Raw genomic sequence first — 21638 nt, forward strand, 5'->3', positions numbered from 1 at the left:
GACTAATGGCACTGCTTCAGAAAATGGGTAGAAATGGAGTTGGGGGAGGGGTCAGTGTGTGTGTGTGTGTGTGTGTGTGTGTGTGTGTGGTTTTTTAAAAATCTTTGTGAGACAGGGTCTCACTGTGCAGTTCAGGCTGGCCTTGAACTCACTTTGCAGTCCAAGCTGGGCTTGAACTTGCAGTAATCCTCCTGCCTCAGCCTTTAAGTTCTGGGAACATAGGCATGTGTGACCACACATAGATGAGGGGGAGTGGTTGCGATGGGGAGTAGCTTAAGAGAGATTAATGGCAATATGTTTTTTACTGTAATAAATTTTTAAATAACCATTGTATTTTTTGACCATATCATACATAGAAACACATTCATACACAGAAAACGAATCACTCTTATACAAATACATATGCACACGTTATAAGTTTACAAGGATGCATGAGCAGAAAAAGGTTGGAAAATCAAAATAGTTAATGGTAACTCTGTCAATAGGATTGGAGATAGAGTAAGTGATTCCAGAGGGCATTAGGAACACCTGCAGAGGTAAATTCTATTAAAGGAGAAAATATTTGTGCATTATTTATAATTAAAAGTTAAGCTAAAAAACACTACAAACGTAAGTAAAGTCAAGAAAAACACTTTTAAGGGAAGCAACACACTTTTGAATTGAGAGGTAGAATTGAGAAAGTGGCAATTAACTTTCAGAATTAAAAAAGGGTTTAGTGGATGGGTAGAAGCACAGCTGGAGATTACATTTTTCTCTGATAAACTGAGAAGGATTTACAATAAATTCAGATAGATATGATATAATTGCTCAAAACTTGTAAAAGTAACTAAAAGATATTTCAATTAATATGTTATACAAACCTAGAGCATGATTTTAAATATGAATAGGAGTATTAATCTGTTATCCTAAAGAAGTATTCAAAAAATAGAGAAAGTGGAGAAAGAGTCAGTTGGAATCTATGACATAAAGGGAAGTAAATATCTATATTGTGTATATGCTTTCTCACTTGAATATATGTATTTGTGTATGTATATATATATATATATATATATAATGGACTATTATTTTAAAATAATACACATTATTTTGGAAATATTGTCACACTGACTTATATTTAAAAATATGCATGAGAGCCTGTTATTAAGTCAATTTCAGGATCTAATAGTTTTCTAGAGCACGTTGTTATTAATTCTTCCTTCAGTTTGATATGAGGCATATTTTGAACACAAAAATTGCATAAGCATTGGGAATCCCATCTGCAGCCACATATACCCAATCACATCATACAATGACAGCTGTGTTTTACACTTGTCTTGTAAGAGTGTGAATTCCATACAATAATCAATCACCCTACTTTTTAAAGCTTTTTTATAACAACAGTGAACATTAATATATAGGCTGTATTTTTCCTGAAATATCATTTTAGGTAGAACTTTGCTTTTAATTCAAATGTGTAGTATATTACTATAATATAGTCTATGCATTAAACACTATATATTAAATATTACATAAGATATATTTTGTAGGGGCTGAAATTATAAAGTCAAATATAGACTTGATGACAAAAGTGTTGTAAAATTTTATAAGTTAAAAAATCTAAGTCTAACAAAACTCGGTGAAAAAATTACAAAACCTGCACAGAGGCTTATAAAATCCTTAACCAAAAAATCTGATTTCTGAAGATGTTGACAGATGTTAAGAAAAACTATAAATACAAAAGTGGGAAAGCTAGGGCAACACTGCATATTGTATTTTGCTTCCAGTAAATTTACAATGTAAATTTAAATTAGAAAATGAGAACTCTATGAAGAGAAGCATATTTACTGTCTTTTGTACGTTCTTTCCAAACTTTAAGACCCCAGACCATTTGTTATGGTTGTTGCTCCATGAGAATATTTACTGTATAAAACTACCACGGAGACTAATGTAATGGTGCTAAACATGTTGGGGTAACAAGGCAGGCACTACCTGTTTCTACTACGACTCTTTCTATTAATGCACAACAGTTCAAATATGTGGATCATTATCAGCAATTTTCTTCCTGCAAATTGAAAGCAATTTCAATTCACCTGAATAAAAACAGATTATCTTAACAGTTACAATGTGTATGTAAGTATATGTAGTACATCATCTCTGCAAATTAGGCAAAATCAGATTGTACAGTCTGTTTTTATATTTTAAAAAATTCAAAAATTTAAGTCCAAGAGCAAAAGAAAAAGGGCGGACGTAAAACAACAACTTTGGCAATCATGCCCAGGAGCATGCCCTGTCTGGCCGCCCCGATTCTACAAATCACAGACTCAGACTCAAGCAGGCTACTGGGGAAGGGCTGAGGGCTACCATAAAAATTTAAACACTACTTAAGTGGCTGAGAGGCGAAGCCATTCTTCACACCCGGCATACTGGAAGAACCAGCTGTAATCCATCCAGGGCAAGATTAGAGCAAGGAGATGCCACAAGTGAGATAGGAAGTTTATTTGCTGGCTCCTCTCTCACATATTTTTACTGCATACCCACAGGAAATCGTGAACTTACTTATCTTTGAAAGGTTTCTGAAAAAATCTTCCAATTAGCTTTAATTCTATGCCTTACAAAGTGCTCTAAATTAGACTTGCCAAAAATTAAACTTAAAATCATACTTTAGTAATTTTGTTAAAACCTACCAAAGAGTATGTAAACCATTTATAAAGTATGTGATCACATTTGAAGAAAAAAATACAAGAGTCACTATAATGAGGATCACTGAATTTATCTAATAATCTACATCTGTCATTATAAAAATACACTGTGTAATCCATTTAAAAATAATAACTAGTTCATTTCAGCCCCTGCACACAATGCTCCCTTTGTCCCTTGCAGGTCTCTCAAATGTCTTATTTTAAAGGAATATATAGTACTCCCGGAAGACATTTTCCCATTTCTATTCTCTTCGACTCCTGCGAGCCCTTGTTCTGTGTGATAAGGCAATCTCCTCCGGGATCTGAGCTGTGTAGTTTCGCACCACGAGTGACAAGGACTCGACTTGAATAACTGCTGCGCGCAGGTTGTAATTATGTCAGCTGGAGTGTTGAACAAGGGGACTGATTAATGTGAGCCCCAGCCCAGGCGTAGTCCCTATCAAAACCTCTGCGCAGGCCAGCAGTGGGGACAGGTTAAAGCAGAAAGACAAAACATGCTGCATCGTCCATGATAGATGAATTGCTCCAACAGTCTTCAGGCAGATGTTCCAGGACAGTATAATATACAATTACTCTGCCTTATCACCTTCCCAGGGACAATAAAGCTTCTTCCTTCTATAGCTCATGTGAGTGAAGGCAAAATTAGTTTTACTTTTACAACACTGACTCACTTATCATGTTGCCTTGATTGTGCTTTTATAGCTAAAGAAAATATATATTCCACTTTTAAACCAAAAAAAATAAATAAATAAAACTGAAACCTTGCTTTCAGTTTCTTTACATCAGAAATAGTGTTTTAAAAGATAAAGTGAAGGAAAGTAATAAAATAGGTGTGCGCATATTGAATTATAAGTACATATGTACAACTGAAGAAGTAAGATTTGGATTGTGTAACTATTATATTCATAACATCTTTTTCTGAAGTCACCCAAAAATTATTAATTGAAAAGAACATGTAATTAAACATATATATATGTGTTGATATTGTCCTCATAGTTCTCAGGCTTGAGTCTGAGAGGGTACAATCCAAGAGACAAACTTACTCATTATAAACATCCCTCTTTGATTCTGATGCGTCTCCTTAACAAAGCGGAGTATGCTGAGGAAAAGAGGTTTGCTTCCTCAACTATTCTAATAAAATAGTGCTGCCAATGCTAGACTAAGCTACTTTAGGAATACTGCAGTGATTATTTTTATCATCATTATTTGTACTTACAGAAATGGTGCCAAAAATGTGTAGAGGTATAAAACAGCTGAGATAGAGTAAAAAAATGATACTCAATTTTCAAATGATACTCAGTTTGCAGAGGGAAATACACTTTTTCTTTTTAAAAGTGCAAAAAAGCCAAAAAAACTGAGACAAAATGTAACAATCTTGTGGCCATCATAATTTATAATTTGAAAAGCAGCAGAATTCTCATAGAATCAAAAGCAATGCATAAAAATGCAAGTGAATGTGAAAATAGCGTACACTGGCCTGTGGGGCAGTATCTATGACTTATTTCCACATTTTAGTGGTTTAATACAACTGACACCAACATTCAGCAGTTATAATACACCCTAAGTCATGAAAACAAATCACGTACCCTATCTCACCCTAAGGAGTGATATATTTCCTTTCCTTTTCATATAATACATACACTCACTCCACTACCCACATGATCCTTATTATTACATTTCTAGGGTAGGACACATTCCATTCAAGTTTCATATTTTTAGAAATATGGCAATCTGAAGAAATTAGGCATCCATCTAAAACTATCTCTGACAGAGGTTTTAGCACAAAAACATAAAGATAAGGAAGCTCATGATGGGAAAGTGTTACACCATTTCATAATTACTTGAAGAAAGATAAACTAAGGGTGAGTAAAAGCAAACTAAACAGACTATAAATGTATGCAGGAGGTCATATGTCATCACAATAAGTGACTGGTGTTATGCAACTGGCTTAAGATGTCACTAGAGTGTCCTGTTAGATTTACTGATCTTAGAAAAACTCTTGAGACATTAGCAAAAAATTGTTTAGAACACATCAAAGGAAAAAATGTTACATTTTAGCTGGGCATAGTGACACATGCCTGCAATCCCGGCACTCAGGAGGCTGAGGCAGGGGTATTGCTGAGTTCAAGGCCATCCTGGGCTACAAAGTGAGTTCAAGGCCAGCCCAAACTGCAAGGCAAGCCCTTGTCTCAAAGAGAGAGAGAAAGAGAGAAAAATAGAGAAAGAGACAGAGAGAGAGAGAGAGTCACACTCTTAACACTACATGTAACATGATTGTTCATTAACACTAAATTTAGGTAACAGCAAGCAAATTTTGAAAGTAATGAATAACAGAGAAATAGCATCTTTTGTAGAAATTCTTTATATAAAGCAAAGGATAGTCTAGTGTTTACGTGTGTATGTCCCAGGGCTGAGGTGAAATAAAACGTTACTAATAGAATACTCCTACTTTCTTAATTCATAACTCTGAATACACCAAGATCAGATTTGGTGCTATGCAATAATTCAAAATGTAGAAACACTGTTATAGCAGCCACTAAAAAACAAGCATTAATGAGAATAAACAAATAAAAGCAAACACAGAAGGCTGGTCCAACTACCTGCCCCTTCCAGGAGGACGTCCCCACTCCTCCTTTCCTTTGTTCCAGTGTTTTCTGTAAAGATCCTGGATGCTCACCATCTCAGGACGTTTGTATTCTGGCCTCCTTTCGGTTCTGGTCTTCCTCAAAAGCCCCCTAGACTCGGGCACTGAGCTACACGTTGGTGTTATTCCCTTCCTGGCATGACTAGCTAGCACTTTCTGCTTGTTGAAGGACGCTTCTCTTTCTTCAAGGCCCTTCCCACTTCTATAAGCTTAGGTCTCAACCTGCCCATACTCTTTGTCCCTCTCCAGTTTTTGTTTTCCCTTGGAAGTGAAGATATCCACTGCACTGTTGCCTTCATGATCCACACAGACTAGTACTGAGCTGTACATCCACTGCCATGTTTCCACTTGAGTATTCCCTGGTACCTCAACTGTAACACACCTCAGACCACATTCATCATCACATTTAATACATGGCACACCTCTCCAGGTGCGAGCGGCTCAGTGAATAACATTCTGCCAGGCTGGAGCCCTAGGAAGCAGTTACAGAATCGCAGGGTCTGCACCCTGCCACACCATTCCTTTGGTTACCATGTCCCTCATTCCACCTCCCATGCAATCTGAATCTTGTTTTATGTAACCTTCATTTATTTACTTCCACAGGTTTAATTAGAGCCTACTGTTTATACATATCGTGAGTATTTGTCAGATGTTTGTACATGCAGGTAACATACTGTAATCATTTCCTTCATCGCCCCTTTACGGCAGCTTCTCCCCAGTTTCACATTTTGGCATTTCGGTGTGTGCGGTGCATTTTGATGGTAACATACTTCTTGCTGCCCATTCCTATAACCCTCTCCCTTTTCCCTTTTCTCCTCTCTAATAGTCTCCCTTTTACTTTCTTGTCTCTGGTCTCTTACTGTCTCTCTCATCTTTATATCCAACAATGATTTGGCAAACTAGGTACCAGGATGTCATTTTCTTGCTTCACATTCTTCACTGGCCACCCACCATGTTGGAGTCAAACCCAAGCTTTTCAGCATGCACAGGAGTAAAAGGACCACAGGAATTTCTTGTCACACAAGCCACAGTAGTTAAGAATAACGAATTAAAATTTAAGGAGTTAGAAAAATTCAGTTTAAAAAGTCCCTGTAAGGTTACACATAATACTACTCAACAGACTGTAGTTTACTTGAATTATAGCTCAGTAGTAAAAGCATTATTTTACCAAAAAACATGTTCAGAAGTGCTTCTTCTTCAATAAGAAAATAACCCAAGTAGAAAAAAGTAGCAAAGCGTTTGTGCTATATTCCATTAAGCAAGAAGATGTAAAATTCATAACAGACATATGATCTTTAGAGAAATTCTCCAGAAAAAGTAAAAACATACTCAATGTATGCTACCACATGGAAGGTAGCAAATTATTCCATGAGAGGAGTTTAATGTTTCAGAAGATATGCTGATACATAAAGCTATGCTGACTTCCTCTGCCTCATAAAAAAACATGAAAAATAATTATTTTCTAAATGCTCCATGCCTGCCTCTGTCTCTCTATTCCTTTCTTCCTCCCTTTCCTTTGTGTTTGTTTTGCTTTTTTTCATGACTTTTGTACATGCTCTAAAGAGACGATATTTCAGAATATGTTGAAAAAAATGAATGAAATAAAATGAACTAGTATTCTAGGATTCTAATTAAATTAATGAAAGTGGGTCAGACTTTCATACACTCCAAAGTTATTCTGCTTTATTATATTCTCTTCTCAAAGATCCACTTGTGAACCTGAACTCAGCCACCATTGTGGTGATGTACACAACATGCCAACAACTACTGTTCGATCCTCCTGGTGATTATAATGTTTGTTTAATAAGCTACACTGTATGAGCTTCTAACTGCCAGAGGATATAGATAGTTACTTGGCAAAGTGTTTTGTTGTGTGATAATAGCTCTAGTGTCTGAGGAATAACTTATTATGCAAGAGATTATTGCCCCAAAAATATTTTCTATTTTCTTTATCTCTAAGGCCTTTCTTCCCACCACAATATATACAGATTTATCTAACTACCACCCAAGGGACTGTCCACAGTAATTCCTTGTAGAAAGACCATCCCCAAAGATAGTTTTGGCCCTTTTATAATGACTAGATTTGAGATTCAACAACAGCAGGTTAAATAAACATGTTTATCTAGGTTCTACTTTAAGAGATAGCAGAGGGAACTATGGTCACTTTGTGTTCAGAATGGCTCTTCTAATTAATCTGTGATCTCAAGGCCCATTTCAGCAACATCAACAAATAAAAACTTATTTGTAGTGATAAACAAAAAGTGGTTTCTTCATTTCAAAGGCATAAAACAAACTTTGTAATGTATTAATGCTTTGGAATTCATTTTCAAATGCAAATGAATTTTTTGTTAAAAACATTGAAAGATAAAATTAAAGGTCTGGTACTTTAGCATAGAGCTTGCTAGACTGAAAGAAAAACTTTTGCTTGCTTATTTGCTTTTATGGCAGTGTACCAGGCCCTAGGACCAGTGAGCTACTGAGCTACATCTCCATCCCTCTTTCTTTTTTCCTTTCTTCCTTTCTGTTTTTCTCCCCTAATTTTGAGACAGTCGTGTTAAGTTGCCAGAATGGCCTCCAACTTGTAGTCCTCCTGTCTTGGTCTACAAAATAGCTGGGGTTACAAGTGTGCACTACGGAATCCAGCAGAAACAAAGTTTTTTACAGTCTATGTGCTTGTCTGATGTAGTACAGAAAAGCAAGTATGACTAAAGTAAGCTGTATGAAAGAAACAAAAGACAAAAACGTAACAGTATAGTATCAAAATAAGACACAAACTATTGAGATGAAATGCACCTACTGAAAGGGTCAGAGAAAAGTAGGAAATACTTTATTCAAGAAGAACTCAATTTCTCCTGCGAAAGATAGATACAGGAGGAACAAAGTTGTTTTACATATAGTATAATGTTCACACTTAATTAGAAAAATCAGAAAGAATGATACAATTATGAGGACACTGCTTTCATTTTGTTAGGGAACCCCTGAAAAAACAATCTCATCCACATTTACCAGACACATTTATCCCTCATGAAGAACAGTCCAACTCCATAAAGCATCTTTTTGACAGACACGTGCTAAGAAAAACTTTTTAAAGAATATTGATGCTTGGCAATGACCAAACACAACTGTACAAACCAGCCACGATAGTGACATCTGCCTGTGGCTGGCTGAATTGTGTGAGGAGAGTGGCAAGCAGGGAGAGACAATCTGTCCACTGACAAGTACTGTATACATAGCATTATTTACTATTATTACAAAGTTCTAGGAGAAATTCACCACAATCTGAGGAAAGCATTGGAATCACTGTCAACTCATGAAATATTGTAAATATGGAAAGTAATTGGATTTTTATGCTTTCAGACAAATCTCTGGATCTAGTCCATTTGTTTATTCCAAGAAGCAGATTAGCACTTACAATATAATAAATTATAAAATATCACACATAATTATGAAAAGTGAAATAATCTAACAGTACTGACTGGTGCCTTACATAACAAAACTGATTTTAGCCTAAAGTCTGCTTTGCTCTTACTAGGCTTGCGGCAATAACCAAATAGTTTTAATTATATATCATATCCAATATTAGTAATAGACGTTTCCATTTTGATTATGTTTATGTAGTATTCTTATGTAGTGACAATTTGAGAAGTTCACAGTCATCTAAAAGAAATACTGTGCTGTTCATTTCAGTATGTGGAGTCTCCTTATTTCCCCAGTATGTATATTTTCACTTCTTTCCTTTGGCATATAAGATAAGCTGCTGTAAAGATCTATTTTTCCTCATTGTAACATTACTCCAGGGAAAATCCAAGTTTGTTGTATCCATTGCTTCTCTTAGTAAAACCTATGTATCTGCACAGGAAGCCAAAAGAAAATTGGAATTCTCTAAAGAGATTATCCAAAAGGAGAAAATTATCCCCTGTGGAGTTTCTCTCCCTAACTCAGGGTGTTGCTAAAACAAATGGAAGATAAGAAGAATGAATTTCATTGTATATTGAATTCTTAATGCCACAATATGTAAGAACGTCTTTACTATTTAACTATGCATACTAAACACAACATATTTATGTAATAAAAATTATATAAAAGTGTGTGTCATAAAAGTATGTGCATTTATTAAAATACCATATGAAACCCCAATATTTTATTAAATTAAGATGCACTAATAAAAACTTATAGTGGAAAAAATAAAATTGGTAGTCCTAAAACCAACAAACATAAGAAATGAAAACAGTACCATAGAAAAAAAATCTTAGAAACCAAAATTTGATTCTTGTAAAAAAATCAACACTGACAATGACCAAGCAAAATGCAGTAGAAACCTCCAAGCAGGATGAAAGAGGAATATTACTGTTGTTTTTTGCATACTATGATCTAAAAATATTTTTTAATACTTGAGATACTGTATAGAAATAGCTGTTTAAATAACTGAAACAAACTTTTGGGAGAAAGATCATAAATATGTTTCTAACTGAGATACTACTATCTGGATTAAGATGTTACTGCAACTATCCTTAACCTTCTCAAGATAAAAAAGAAAGTGAAACCTGATTGAGAGTTAAAAACAAAAGTAATATTAATGATTTCTGTTGCAAACACTGGCTGAGTGCTAAATCCGACAGTAGGTAAGGGAAGAAATTAGATTTCACAAGAATTTAGCGAAAACAGTGAGGTAGATTTTTAAGCTGAGAACTGTAGTAGACTTTATCTCTCAATTCCATTAGGTACAATATTTTATGACTTAAGCAGTACATAAAAGAAAAACAATGAAATTAAAAGTATTTTACAAACCAAACTTTATCTAAAGTTAGAATTACTGGGACAATTACAAATTTGAGGAAATCTAGTCTTAAGAAACTCTAAGGCTATCTCAAGTTCAATAATATGGACACAATAAAGATAGATGAAAGTTGCAGGGCTTGGAAATTCAATTTTCTATAATTTAATGACATTTAAAGTAATTTATAGGATTGTCCTTAATACTCTGAATAACACAAGCAATATGTTACTTCTCAGTTTCTTTTAGTAGTTTTTATTAATATATACTCATTATAATTCTCTCATAAATGCTAAAAGAAAAAAAAATTCAATGAGAAGTTTCACATTTAAAAAGCTCAACAATGGCCATGTTGGGGGAACTCATTTACTATGATATATAAACTAATGGGCTGAATGAAATGGAAAGCAGTTTGATATTAGCAAATTCTATGGGGAAGTAAGGATTTTACAAAGAGAAACAACACTGACTAAAATATAAGAAAGGCTGCTCTATTTTATTCTCTTAACAAGGAAATAAAATATCAAAAGTTTAGAGAGTTTTCATTTTAAAAGAAAGAAATTTAAAGCATCTGCTATGTAAGTTATATGATAAGGCAGTATACTATGAATCTAAAGTTATGCCTTGAAATTATAAAGCATAATAATTAATGATGCAACAGTTACAGAGTGATGACAGAACACAACACTGACTTGTAATGGATTATACTTTCAGATGTTTCAGACAGTAAAAACTAAGGAAAGAAGTATATGTTTATATCTAAATAGAATGAGATGTCACTGCCTAAATTAATAATGGAAACTTGAAAAATAGCCCCAGGTTCAAAAAAACCAATTATAAGATGCTTTTGTAAACAAATCTATATTCACATTTTTCATGGATAATTATAATTACTAGTACTTCTTTACTAATTTCAATTTATAAAGTGCGAAACATTTTCAAATAAAATTTAAATAATTCTTCAGTTTCTGATAACTTACCTACAAATAAATGTTCATAGTGATATAGACAGAAATAGTCTACAAGAATAGTTTTTAGCTATATTGAGTAAATAAAAATCAACATGGAAAAACATTAACAATATTGAATAATAATACGAAAAGGTATCAGTAAATATAGCTACATCTTCCTTTAACTTACTACATGCCCATTTTAAAATCTTTTTCTCAACAACAAGAAAATAATATCATCTTTTCTAATTTATATATCTCATTCCTAGCCCATTGCACTAGAAAAATTTTTATATGTTAAAGTTCTTTAAGGTTAACTTTTCTTTTGTGTAATGGTAGAAGCATGCCTAACTGCATAAAATGTTTGGATAAATAGATACAGTTCAAACTAAACTTCCAGCAATAATTTAATTAAAAGCTTTATATAAAGACAGAAATGAGTCTTTTATAAAAGACATGAAGCAATTCAAAAGGAGAAAAGTTGGTGGCTACCACTGGATTTTAGTGTTCTAAGTATTAAGTCACAAGACAGTGACCAAATGTAGACAATACCATCTCTGTTTTAACACAATGCCTGACAGAGGTACCATATGGACGGTATCTGGCTGGCTCAAAAGTAGGACTACAATGTGAAATCCAGCAATACTATTTATTATTCTTTGTTTAGAGGTGACTTTAGCCTGCTTTGGTTTGTTTAATCTTAACATATATGAAGGTATGAATAATTGCATGTATGTTTAAATGTATAGGATTGGTAACCACATTACTAAGTTTTTGTTGGATAGTTGAACAGAACTGTTTGCAGTCTCACTGTTTGAATGTCCACCTTGTACGCTTCACTTTTGTAACTTGAACAACTATTTGTAAGAGGACAATATGTAATCATCAACTAGTGATTTCTTACTGTTTATTTTTTCTTTGAAAGTGTGTATTATTTCTACCTTTTTTCTGTTTTGTTTAATCATTCTTTAAATCTTTTTTTTTTTAACTTTTTATCAGTACCAGGGATTGGACTCACAACCGCCTGCTTACAACGCAGGTACTTATGCCACTGAGCTAAATCTCCAGCCCTAATCATTTTTTAAATAAATTTTTTTTAAAAAAGTACTACTACACAGTATTTTAGGAGAGATATTTTAGGGGATCAGAACTACAAACTCAATCTTAGAAAAAAACACAATGTTCTTTCAAACCAAGGAAATATGTTTCTGAATACAAATACCAAGAATATTTGGTATTTGTACCAAAGCTAACTTTTGTAGTAGTACTATCAAAAGATGAACCTACAGATTTATTCTTTAAAAATTATGGACATATATACGTATTTAAATAGAAGCATTTTGAAAGTAAATACCCAAAAATGGTATGTCTAATAGTCTGATACAATGATTATTGTGAATTAGTGTAACATGGAGGTATACAGGTACTACAATTATATTAGAGAAGATTAAGTTTCAAAGTAGGCAGCTTGAAAGGGTAAAGTTTTTCAACAACTTAAGAGTAGATTTTCAGCAATAATTTAATTAAAAGTAATGTTTACATTACAACAGGACATGAAACCCTATAGTAATCTATTGAACAGTACCTGTAACTAAAAGGCAAAGCAAAACTCATAGACATCGAAAGGACAGTGAAAACAAGTGCCACCGTTTATCACAAACTTCACATGCCAAATCCTGGCTAGATAACACCAATGTGTATCCGATGTGATTTGTACTAGTATCCCACAAGGCTAGTCTGCTAATAAGCCACATTTTATAAATGAAGACATACTTGCCCAAGAGGTTAAGGACTTTGACTGAGGTCAAACAGTGAGTGCTAAGCCTAGATCATTCACATCGTTTATACTCTTAACCACTCCCACAGGCTGTGTCTTTAGCCTATAAAGAAGACAGAAACTGGATACTGAGACAAATTCAGGAGCAACTGTCACCAAAAACTTGTCATTTTAAACATTTCTGCTTGTTTAAAGCTTTATTATGTTGCTAATATAATAATAAGCTATTATTATGACATCTACCATGGTTTTAATTATGAAACCTACTCATATCTGTTATATAATTTTTTATCTATTTTATAAATATGGAGTTTTCTATATAATGTTCTTTAAAACAATAACTCTGTCACTGAAAAATGTAAGATTGAAAATCATAGTTCTACAGGAGACTGTCCTGATTAGAAAAAGTGACAATGTGTTAAATATGAGAAATAAAGTTTTACTGAGAGAAACCAAAAACTAGACCCCAGGCAACAACAAAAACTTTATGTATGAAGTACAGATGAAAAGCATATAATCCTAGTAATTATGGATGATAATTAAAGGAAATTTTAAATTGCTTTTCTGTGTTTTATAGGGAAACTACAATATCATCTCTGTAATAAAGAAAAAGTTTTCAACAAAGTTTAGTTTTAAAGAATTCAAACTTAAGCATCTTAGAATTTCTACTAGCAGCACCTTAGCACCTCTAATTGGATCACCATTTTCCCAAAAACTGGCAGTTTCATGTAACACAAAGATAGAACTCATAAAATGTTGAAAGAATAAATAATTAATGAATGAAATATATCTGTAATATCTCTGTACTATTTGACCTTTCACATAAAGCTTAATGCAATAATGTGGCTGATAATAGAAATTATGGCAATATATTTGCTGAATGCCCAGGCTACATCCAGAGGAATAGAAAACTCTACTTTTTAAAGAGGATTTTGTATTTATTGTGCATGCTCTAATATTCACTGTAAATGGGAGTGAATTTAAAACCTCACTCTGAATGTTGCCATATCATTGCAGGTGGCAGCAACAATGGAGGTCTTCTGCTCAATATACAGTAGGCTTTCCCTCTTGGAGTCAGGTTCCATAGGACAGATGTCACCATAAAATCTATAATGTCTCAGACTACAAAGTGGGGCCCAAGTTTGCTTTCAGGTGCAGGGGCATAAGGTAGACCTGGATGCCAAATTCCATTTTCCACCTTACCTTCCACAATGACTTTCTGCACAAATTTTACCGTATGGTTAGGCCAGATGATTGAACATAGACTGATTCTAGCTCATCATCCCTGTCTATATGAAAGCTTTGCTGCTTCCACTAAGGCTGAGTATGTCTACAATCTCAGTGAGGTCAAACCTCAGTGAGGGAACTGAACATCTATGATTTTCATGATGATTTCAGCACTGAAATTCTGCATTACGTGCCATCTCCCCATCTCAGAATACAGTGTCCTTGAAACTTTACCACTTTTTACCCTATAGCTGAGATGCCCTTTCCCTTATGAGAAACTCATCATATTCTTTCTCGAATGTTCTCCTTTGGTCTTTTGATTCACCCATTCAAATCTGTATTATAATTATTTGTGAAACTACTTTAGTCAATTACTATACTTTAATGTCCTTGAAGGCAGGAAACATATTTTACATCATCTTCATTATCTCAATGACCACTTAACTTTGTTCACATTCCTGAGATGTGTTGAATACTACAATAGTTTTTTATGTTGAATGATAAAAAAGTTTACTAAACATTTAGGCGCAGTAGTGTTAGGATGCTAAAACTGGGGAAGACTTATGTTATGAACATTTACTACAATGTTATCTGATACTATCTTAGTAGATACATGTCATTAGAAACTTGTTCCAACAAATCCATAACACCTAGAGTGAACCCTACGGGTTAACTATGAACTTTGGATAGTAATGCTATATCAATATTGGTTCATTGGTTGTAATAAATGAACCATTCAAGTGGGATATATTGATAATGAAGGAAATGAACATGTTTAGGAAAAGGGATCTAAAAAATCTCTATACTACCCTCACAATTGTGAATCTAAAATTGCTCTGAAAAGGTCTGTTTATAAGAAGTTACTAAGATTACCTACAAAACTAAAGTTCTAGCCTAATATGTAAATATACAAGTATGCTGATCCATATTGACTAGAAAAACTACACTTTCATAAAAGATTCAACAGGATTCCTATTTAGTGGTAGCTTGTCTGGGCTCATTACCTGTAGTCACACCAGGGGCATCTGTAGGGCTTCTCTCCAGTGTGTACACGCTTATGCCGAGTCAAATGAGACTGGGTTGTAGAGGCAAAGTTACATTCGTCACACTTGAAAGGCTTTTCTCCTGAAACACAAGAAATATATATGAATAAAAACAACTGTGCATGAAGGGCTAAGCTCTTTTGACAATTTTAAAAAAACTTTACTTCAAAAGAAGGTTAAGAATAGCATTCAGTGGATTTCACGCTTTTAGGATAGTTAATACTTATTCTAATACTTAGAAAGTTAGAAGACATCATTGATTTTTGCTTTTCCATAAAATATAAGAAAGGTATATGGTATATGGTAAAGTGTACCTTATATAAACAAGAACCAAAAAAGTTGGTATAGGGGAGCACCTATCTAGAAGGATTTAACAAAAACTATATTAAAGTTGGACAATACATAAATTTCAGTGATGCAAGAATCATGGGAGAGTATAAGACAATGACACACCAAGAATATATGCTGTAAAACATCTTAAATTCTTAAAATCCAATATGGAGAAAAATTTAAAAATCTATAAAAGTAAAAGAAAACACAGTTCATTAAACTAAAAAGGTACAGAAGCTTCAAAGAAAACTTTGAAACAATATTTAAAATCATTTTAAAACGTGACTACCTTGTGTGGATACAGCTACAAGCAGACACAAGAAGTATGTCTTGCAAAGTATTTGATTTAGTGAATGCCTTTTTCACTCTTAATCACTTCTCCCTCCCACATGCGCAAAGACTCACTGAGTTTTAGCAGCTTTTAATACCTTAGCTAGACTGGTTGGTACACACTGGAAAGATGGTTGCTTAATTTTAACCAATGCAAATTTAAATTTTGATTCAGCTGGCATATGACTCAGCTATTGAAAAAAGAGTTCAAATATGGCTAGGACTGCTTAAGAATGTGATCCTACTTTTTGAACTATAATGTTTATCAAATCTAAATATAAAGCATGTACCTCAGGTAAAAATTTGCCCTCTGAATTGAGGTGGGTATAATTGAAAAATACATACCAATTTCAAAATTTTACTTCAAAAATAACATATTACTAGTTATGCTGTTTTTATGTAGAATAATTTAAACATATTTCATTAAGCTATTATAAAATGACTTTTACTAAATTTTTTTCTTAATGTTATATATACATAATTTTTATATGTACTTCAAATATATAAATATATTTTATATATTTAAAATATATTTATTTTATATATTTCATATAAAATATATTTATATACTTAAAATATATATATATTTCATAAAATATACTTATACTTTTATATATTTTAATTAATTTATATATTTATATATATTTAAAATATATAAAAGACATAAAAGTTCATATATAGCTCATATTAATTTTTTCTGGACAGTGATTAAGTACAGAACGCCTCATATCTCTATTCTCCTCAAATAATTAATGTACAGTACCAGGAGGTGTGATTAAAAATAGTGAAATTTTTTATGAATGTATTACAGTAAAAGACATTACCACTGCCCACAGAATACTTTCCCTCTCTTCAAACACACTTATCCTATTGTTCTTGCTGCTTTCCAAAGCAGTTATGGAAGGGCTATCTTGTATCTTTAACAACAATATCATGGTTGCCTCAATGTCATGAATTGATTTAAAACACTTGCCTTTTATGGTCATTTGACTTTGGGGAACAAGCAGAGGTTGCACAGTGCCAGATCCAGCAAACAAGGTGAATGAAGACAAACCATTACATTTTTACAAGTCTTTATTTATAATCAGCAGCAGCATGAATGATGTGTTTTACCACACCTTATAAAGACACTGTCAAAAGAGGACTTTCAGAAATTGCTTCAGAAAGTGATTAAAATGATGACATAAGTTTGGTTGAAAAGATTGGAAATAGAACCAGCACACAACTTAAGGAAGGGAAGGAGGCCAGCTTTTCCCATTTTTATTTTTGGTTTATTTTATTTTATTTTACTTTACCCTCTTCACTCTTGTTGCTTGTGGCAACCAAGAACACTTGCCTCAGCCATGCCATCCTGCCTTGGAGCCAGCTGAGTACGGACTCAAATCTCCAAAAACCACTAAAATCTCATTGATCTTCCACTATTGCAAACATCAGTTTCAGAATGGTGAAAATAATAAAGGATTCCCTGTGCTCTGGGAATGGAAGGACATCAAAGGGTCTCTCCATGCAGATGAGGCTGCATAGAGCTCACTTGGTAGCCTAGGCTGTTCTCCAACTCGCAACAACCCTCCTGCCTCAGCCTTCTGAATACTGGGATTACAGGCATGAGCCACCACACAATGCTAAAATTTTTAGAGTAAAAAAAGTCAGAAAGTTTGGATGACAGAAGGTGAACTTATAAAAATGTGTATCAGCAGAGCAAAGATGGCAGATAGGTAACAGCTGGCTACAGAGGCTCCCTGAGATAGTCAACTTAGAATTCAACATAATACAGCATGGGGAGCCCCAAACAGAGGGAGATGAATTCACTCATCCCAAGAAGAAACTAAGGTGAGAAGAACTAATCAAACATACACTCCTGGTGCTATTATTGGAACAGTTAAAGGTTCAGTGCTCCCATTGCAGCAGGCGACTTGCCAAGCCATCTAGGATCCCACCACTTTGACTCACTGGAGGCACAGTCACACTGAGGTTGGGGGTCAGCCAGCCAAATGGAGAGCTGAGCTGGTGGGGAGCCCGCATCGACCTGTGGTGAGTGACAGGAGTGGAGCCATTCCACAGAAAGGGCGGCTCCGGTGGACGACATTCTGGGACCAGGCAGAACTGGCAAGTACAAGGGGAAGCAGTGACATCGGTCAGTTGTTCCCTTCCCCAGTGGGATTGGTAGAGTGAGCTAGGCCTGGGTCACGCAACCAAGCTGAGGCCTAAATAGGTTATTCCAAATCAAATTCCTATGGTGGCGGAACACACTAACACAGTGAAGCGTCAGAAGTTTGACTGACCTGGAGGGGAGGCGGCGCAAAGTAATACAGTGCAGGTCTCAGCAGATTGACTGATCAAAAGGGGAGGAGCCAGCATATGCTGTCTCTGTCTGCAATTCACTATTACACTACAGTGGGAAGGGTCACCTAGCCAGTATGCTTCAGAAGAATTGTAACTAACAAAGAAAGAAACTGGGGCCTCCTGGAAGAAACAAAAAAGATGGGAAGAGGAAGCAACAACAAAAAGTCCCCAGGTCCCAACCCTGAGAACACTGACCCAGGACAGGTAAATACAAAGGACAATGAGAACAGCAAACATGCAATATCAGACACAGCATCAGTGGACATACAGAGATATCTTCTGGACCTCATAGATGAGTTCAAAAGTGAAATATTTAGCCAAGTAAAACAAAATATAAGAAAATGAATAAAAGTGATGCCAAGCAACCCTCAAGGAGACACAGACAGAAGAAGTGAGGAACTCAAACAAAAGAGAGAATCATTTGATGAAGAATATAAAAAAATATAGAACACATGAAGCAGATTCAAAGAGATTACCATGAAACTAAAAACTCTATGGAAAGATGGCAAATCAGCTTGAAAGAAACTAAGGATAGATTATCCAAACTGGAGGACAATTTTGCAATGTGGGAGTACTAAAGGGAAAACTTTTTAAAAATAACAAGGAAACAAGCAGTAACAATACAGAGGCTAGAAGATGACAAAAGGATCTATAACTTGAGAATAAAGAATGTGAATGAAGAAACCAGGGAACAAACGAACTACAAAGGTTATTCACAGAAATAATTAGGGAAAACTTCCCAAACATAGGAAAAGGAAATGATATTCTGATGTATGAAGCATACAGAACTCCAGCCACCTACAACCAAAACAGAGCTACACCCAGGCATATTATAATCAAGATCCCAGAAATTTAACATAAGAACCGAATATTAAAAGCTGTTAGAGATAACAAACAGATAACCTATAAAGGAAGGCCCATCAGAATCATGGGAGACTTCTCGACACGAACCATCAAGTCAAGAGCCTGGAGTGAAATATTCCAACCCCTGAAAGAAAATAACCTCAAACCCAGATTGATATACCCTGATAAACTGTCTCTAGAAATTAATGGAGAAATAAGATGCTTCCAAGACAAAGAAGAACTTGGGAAATTCGCAACCACAAATCTAACTCTACAGAGAATACTGCAGGGCTTCTAGAGAGAGAGAAAAGTACTAGAATTCCAGGAAAAGAGGCAGAGAAGCCTCAGTGAATGGAGCAGAAAACAGAATGAAGAAGACAAGCAGAAAAGTGACGGCAAAAAAAGAGCGTAACACAAATGAGGCAGAGAAGGTTGGTTATAATCTCTAATATAGATGACCTTGATACACTAAATTAAAACAAAACAAAAAAAAGAACCCCAAGTGGAGTAGCTCAGGAGGCAGGGTCCACTGAGATGCTATTTATAGGAAATAATTAACATGAAAAAGAGTACATGGACTGAAAATCAAATATGAGAAAACAGTGCTCTATGTGACAGAGAACTAGAGAGTAATAGGGGCAACTAGACCAATATTGGTGGATAGGTTGGAAAGACAGGCTCTAACCCTAATCCTAACAGGTAAAGGGATACAATTAGAGATCAAGTCCAGGAGAGAGAAGGGTCAGAACCACTTAGGTAAATAGCAGGTTGCCCCCCCGCCCCCATTTAAAAACCAAGGGTCTTGGTCAGACCCAAAAATGCACAGTGTACCCTGGGAAAGTCAAAGAGGAGGGAGAGTCTTAAAAAAGATGGCAGAAGATATTGTTAATACTGTATCAGGATTTAAAACCCACATTACTCACACCACTCTGCTTAGAAAGATTTTATTCTTTTTTTTGATAGATTTTATTCTATTCCAGTTTGTCTACTTGCATTAGATTTGAGGGCACAGACAGCTATCCCAAAAACATCAGGATACAGCACAGTAATCATCTTTAATTTCCTATTACCTTAATCTGGAGCCCTGTATGAATTATACTGTTTTATCATGACTGATCTTATTTAAACCTGGTTTGTTTGATTGCTGTTTGGTATCAACAGATTTTATTCAAAACTGATAGGATTGACAGTATCAAGTCTGAGAGTATAGGCAACTGCACTGAAGATGACAAGACTGTAAGATACACATTCTGGTTTGTTAACTGCTGGTTTTTGAAGTTCTATACTATATACAAAGTTGTGTTTTTATTAATACTCTTATGTACTGATACATTCAATTATACTATGTCTAATGATATAGCCAATTCTATTGAAGATAACAAGAGACAGCACAGGAACTATGGTAGAACTCTTTGTACAACAGTCTTATGTGTCTTTTTTGTTTCATGTGTTCATAGGAATATATTTTGTTTTGTTCCTCCCCCTAATACAGAAAGGATAGAAATACATGTTAAGACTCATGCATGTGTAGAATCTATCAACAGTTTATGAGAACTGATCATATGACACATGACGAAATGAACAGATACTTTCAAGAAAAAGAGACACTAAAGTACCCAGTGCTGATCCTGGAGTGTCATAATGTGAAACCCAGAAATAGTATTATTCTTTGTTCAGAGTGATATTAGACTGCTTGAGTTTGTTCAATCTCAACATAACTGAAGGTATGGATAACCGCATGTATGTTTAAGTGTATAGGATTGATAACCATATTTCTAAGTTTTTGTTGGACAGTTGAACAGAACTGGTTGCAGTCTCACTGCTTGAATCTCCATTTTATATGCTCCACTTTAGCATTTTGAATAACAATTTTTAAGAGGACAATCTGTAATCATCAACTAGTTATTTCTTACTGTTTTTTTTTTTCTTTGAAAGTATGTATTATTTCTACCCCTTTTCTGTTTTGGTTAGTCTTTCTTTAAATAAAATTTTAAAAAAAGACACTACAGTACCCAGCTGATCCCATAGTGTCATGATGTGAAATCCAGCAATACTATATTTTTTGTTCAAAATTATTTTAGCCTGCTTTAGTTTATTTAATCTCAACATAAATGAAGATGTAGATAACTGCATTTATGTTTAAGTGTATAGGATTGACAACCACATTACTAAGATTTTGTTGGATAATTGAACAGAACTGCTTACAGTCTTGCTGTTTGAATTTCCACTTTCTATGTTCCACTTTCATATCTTGAACAACTATTTGTAAAAGGACAGTATGTAAACATTACCCAGTGATTTCTTACTGTTTATTTTTTCTCTGAACATATGTATTATTTCTATCCATTTCCTGTTTAGTTTTTCATTAAATAAAATTAAAAAAAGAAAAGATAGGAAATATTACAGTGAGATTAATGGTAATATGATTTATTCTGTAATATATTTTTAAACATTCATTATTTTTCAACTGCTCCTTGTATTCTTCTAAACATATTTTCCCTAATAAATTTCATATATACACAGTAGTACCTTGGTTCACAAACTCAATTCTTCCCACAATTCTGGTTGCAAACCAAACTGGATGAAGACTGAATCGAATTTCTGCATAAGACCAACACTAAACCTAACCACTGAATTTGATTCAGTTCTCATCCAACTCGGCTTGCAATCAGAATCATGTTAAGAATCAAGTTTGTGAA

At 34.4% G+C, this 21638-nt stretch overlaps 1 protein-coding gene across 4 annotated transcripts in view; it reads right to left on the reverse strand.

Moving 5' to 3' along the window:
- Znf407 (zinc finger protein 407) overlaps positions 1-21638 on the reverse strand; it is a 448808-nt gene that overhangs the window by 154426 nt on the left and 272744 nt on the right. For all 4 annotated transcript variants that reach the window (XM_063231437.1, XM_063231439.1, XM_063231438.1 and 1 more), the window contains exon 7: positions 15055-15175. In XM_063231437.1, coding sequence (XP_063087507.1) covers positions 15055-15175 — 121 coding nt within the window. The remainder of the gene's footprint in view (positions 1-15054; positions 15176-21638) is intronic.

This window comes from Cavia porcellus, unplaced genomic scaffold (genome assembly GCF_034190915.1).
Source record: "Cavia porcellus strain 051 isolate PalLab524CR breed Dunkin Hartley unplaced genomic scaffold, mCavPor4.1 scaffold_20, whole genome shotgun sequence".
Lineage (NCBI taxonomy): Eukaryota > Metazoa > Chordata > Mammalia > Rodentia > Caviidae > Cavia > Cavia porcellus.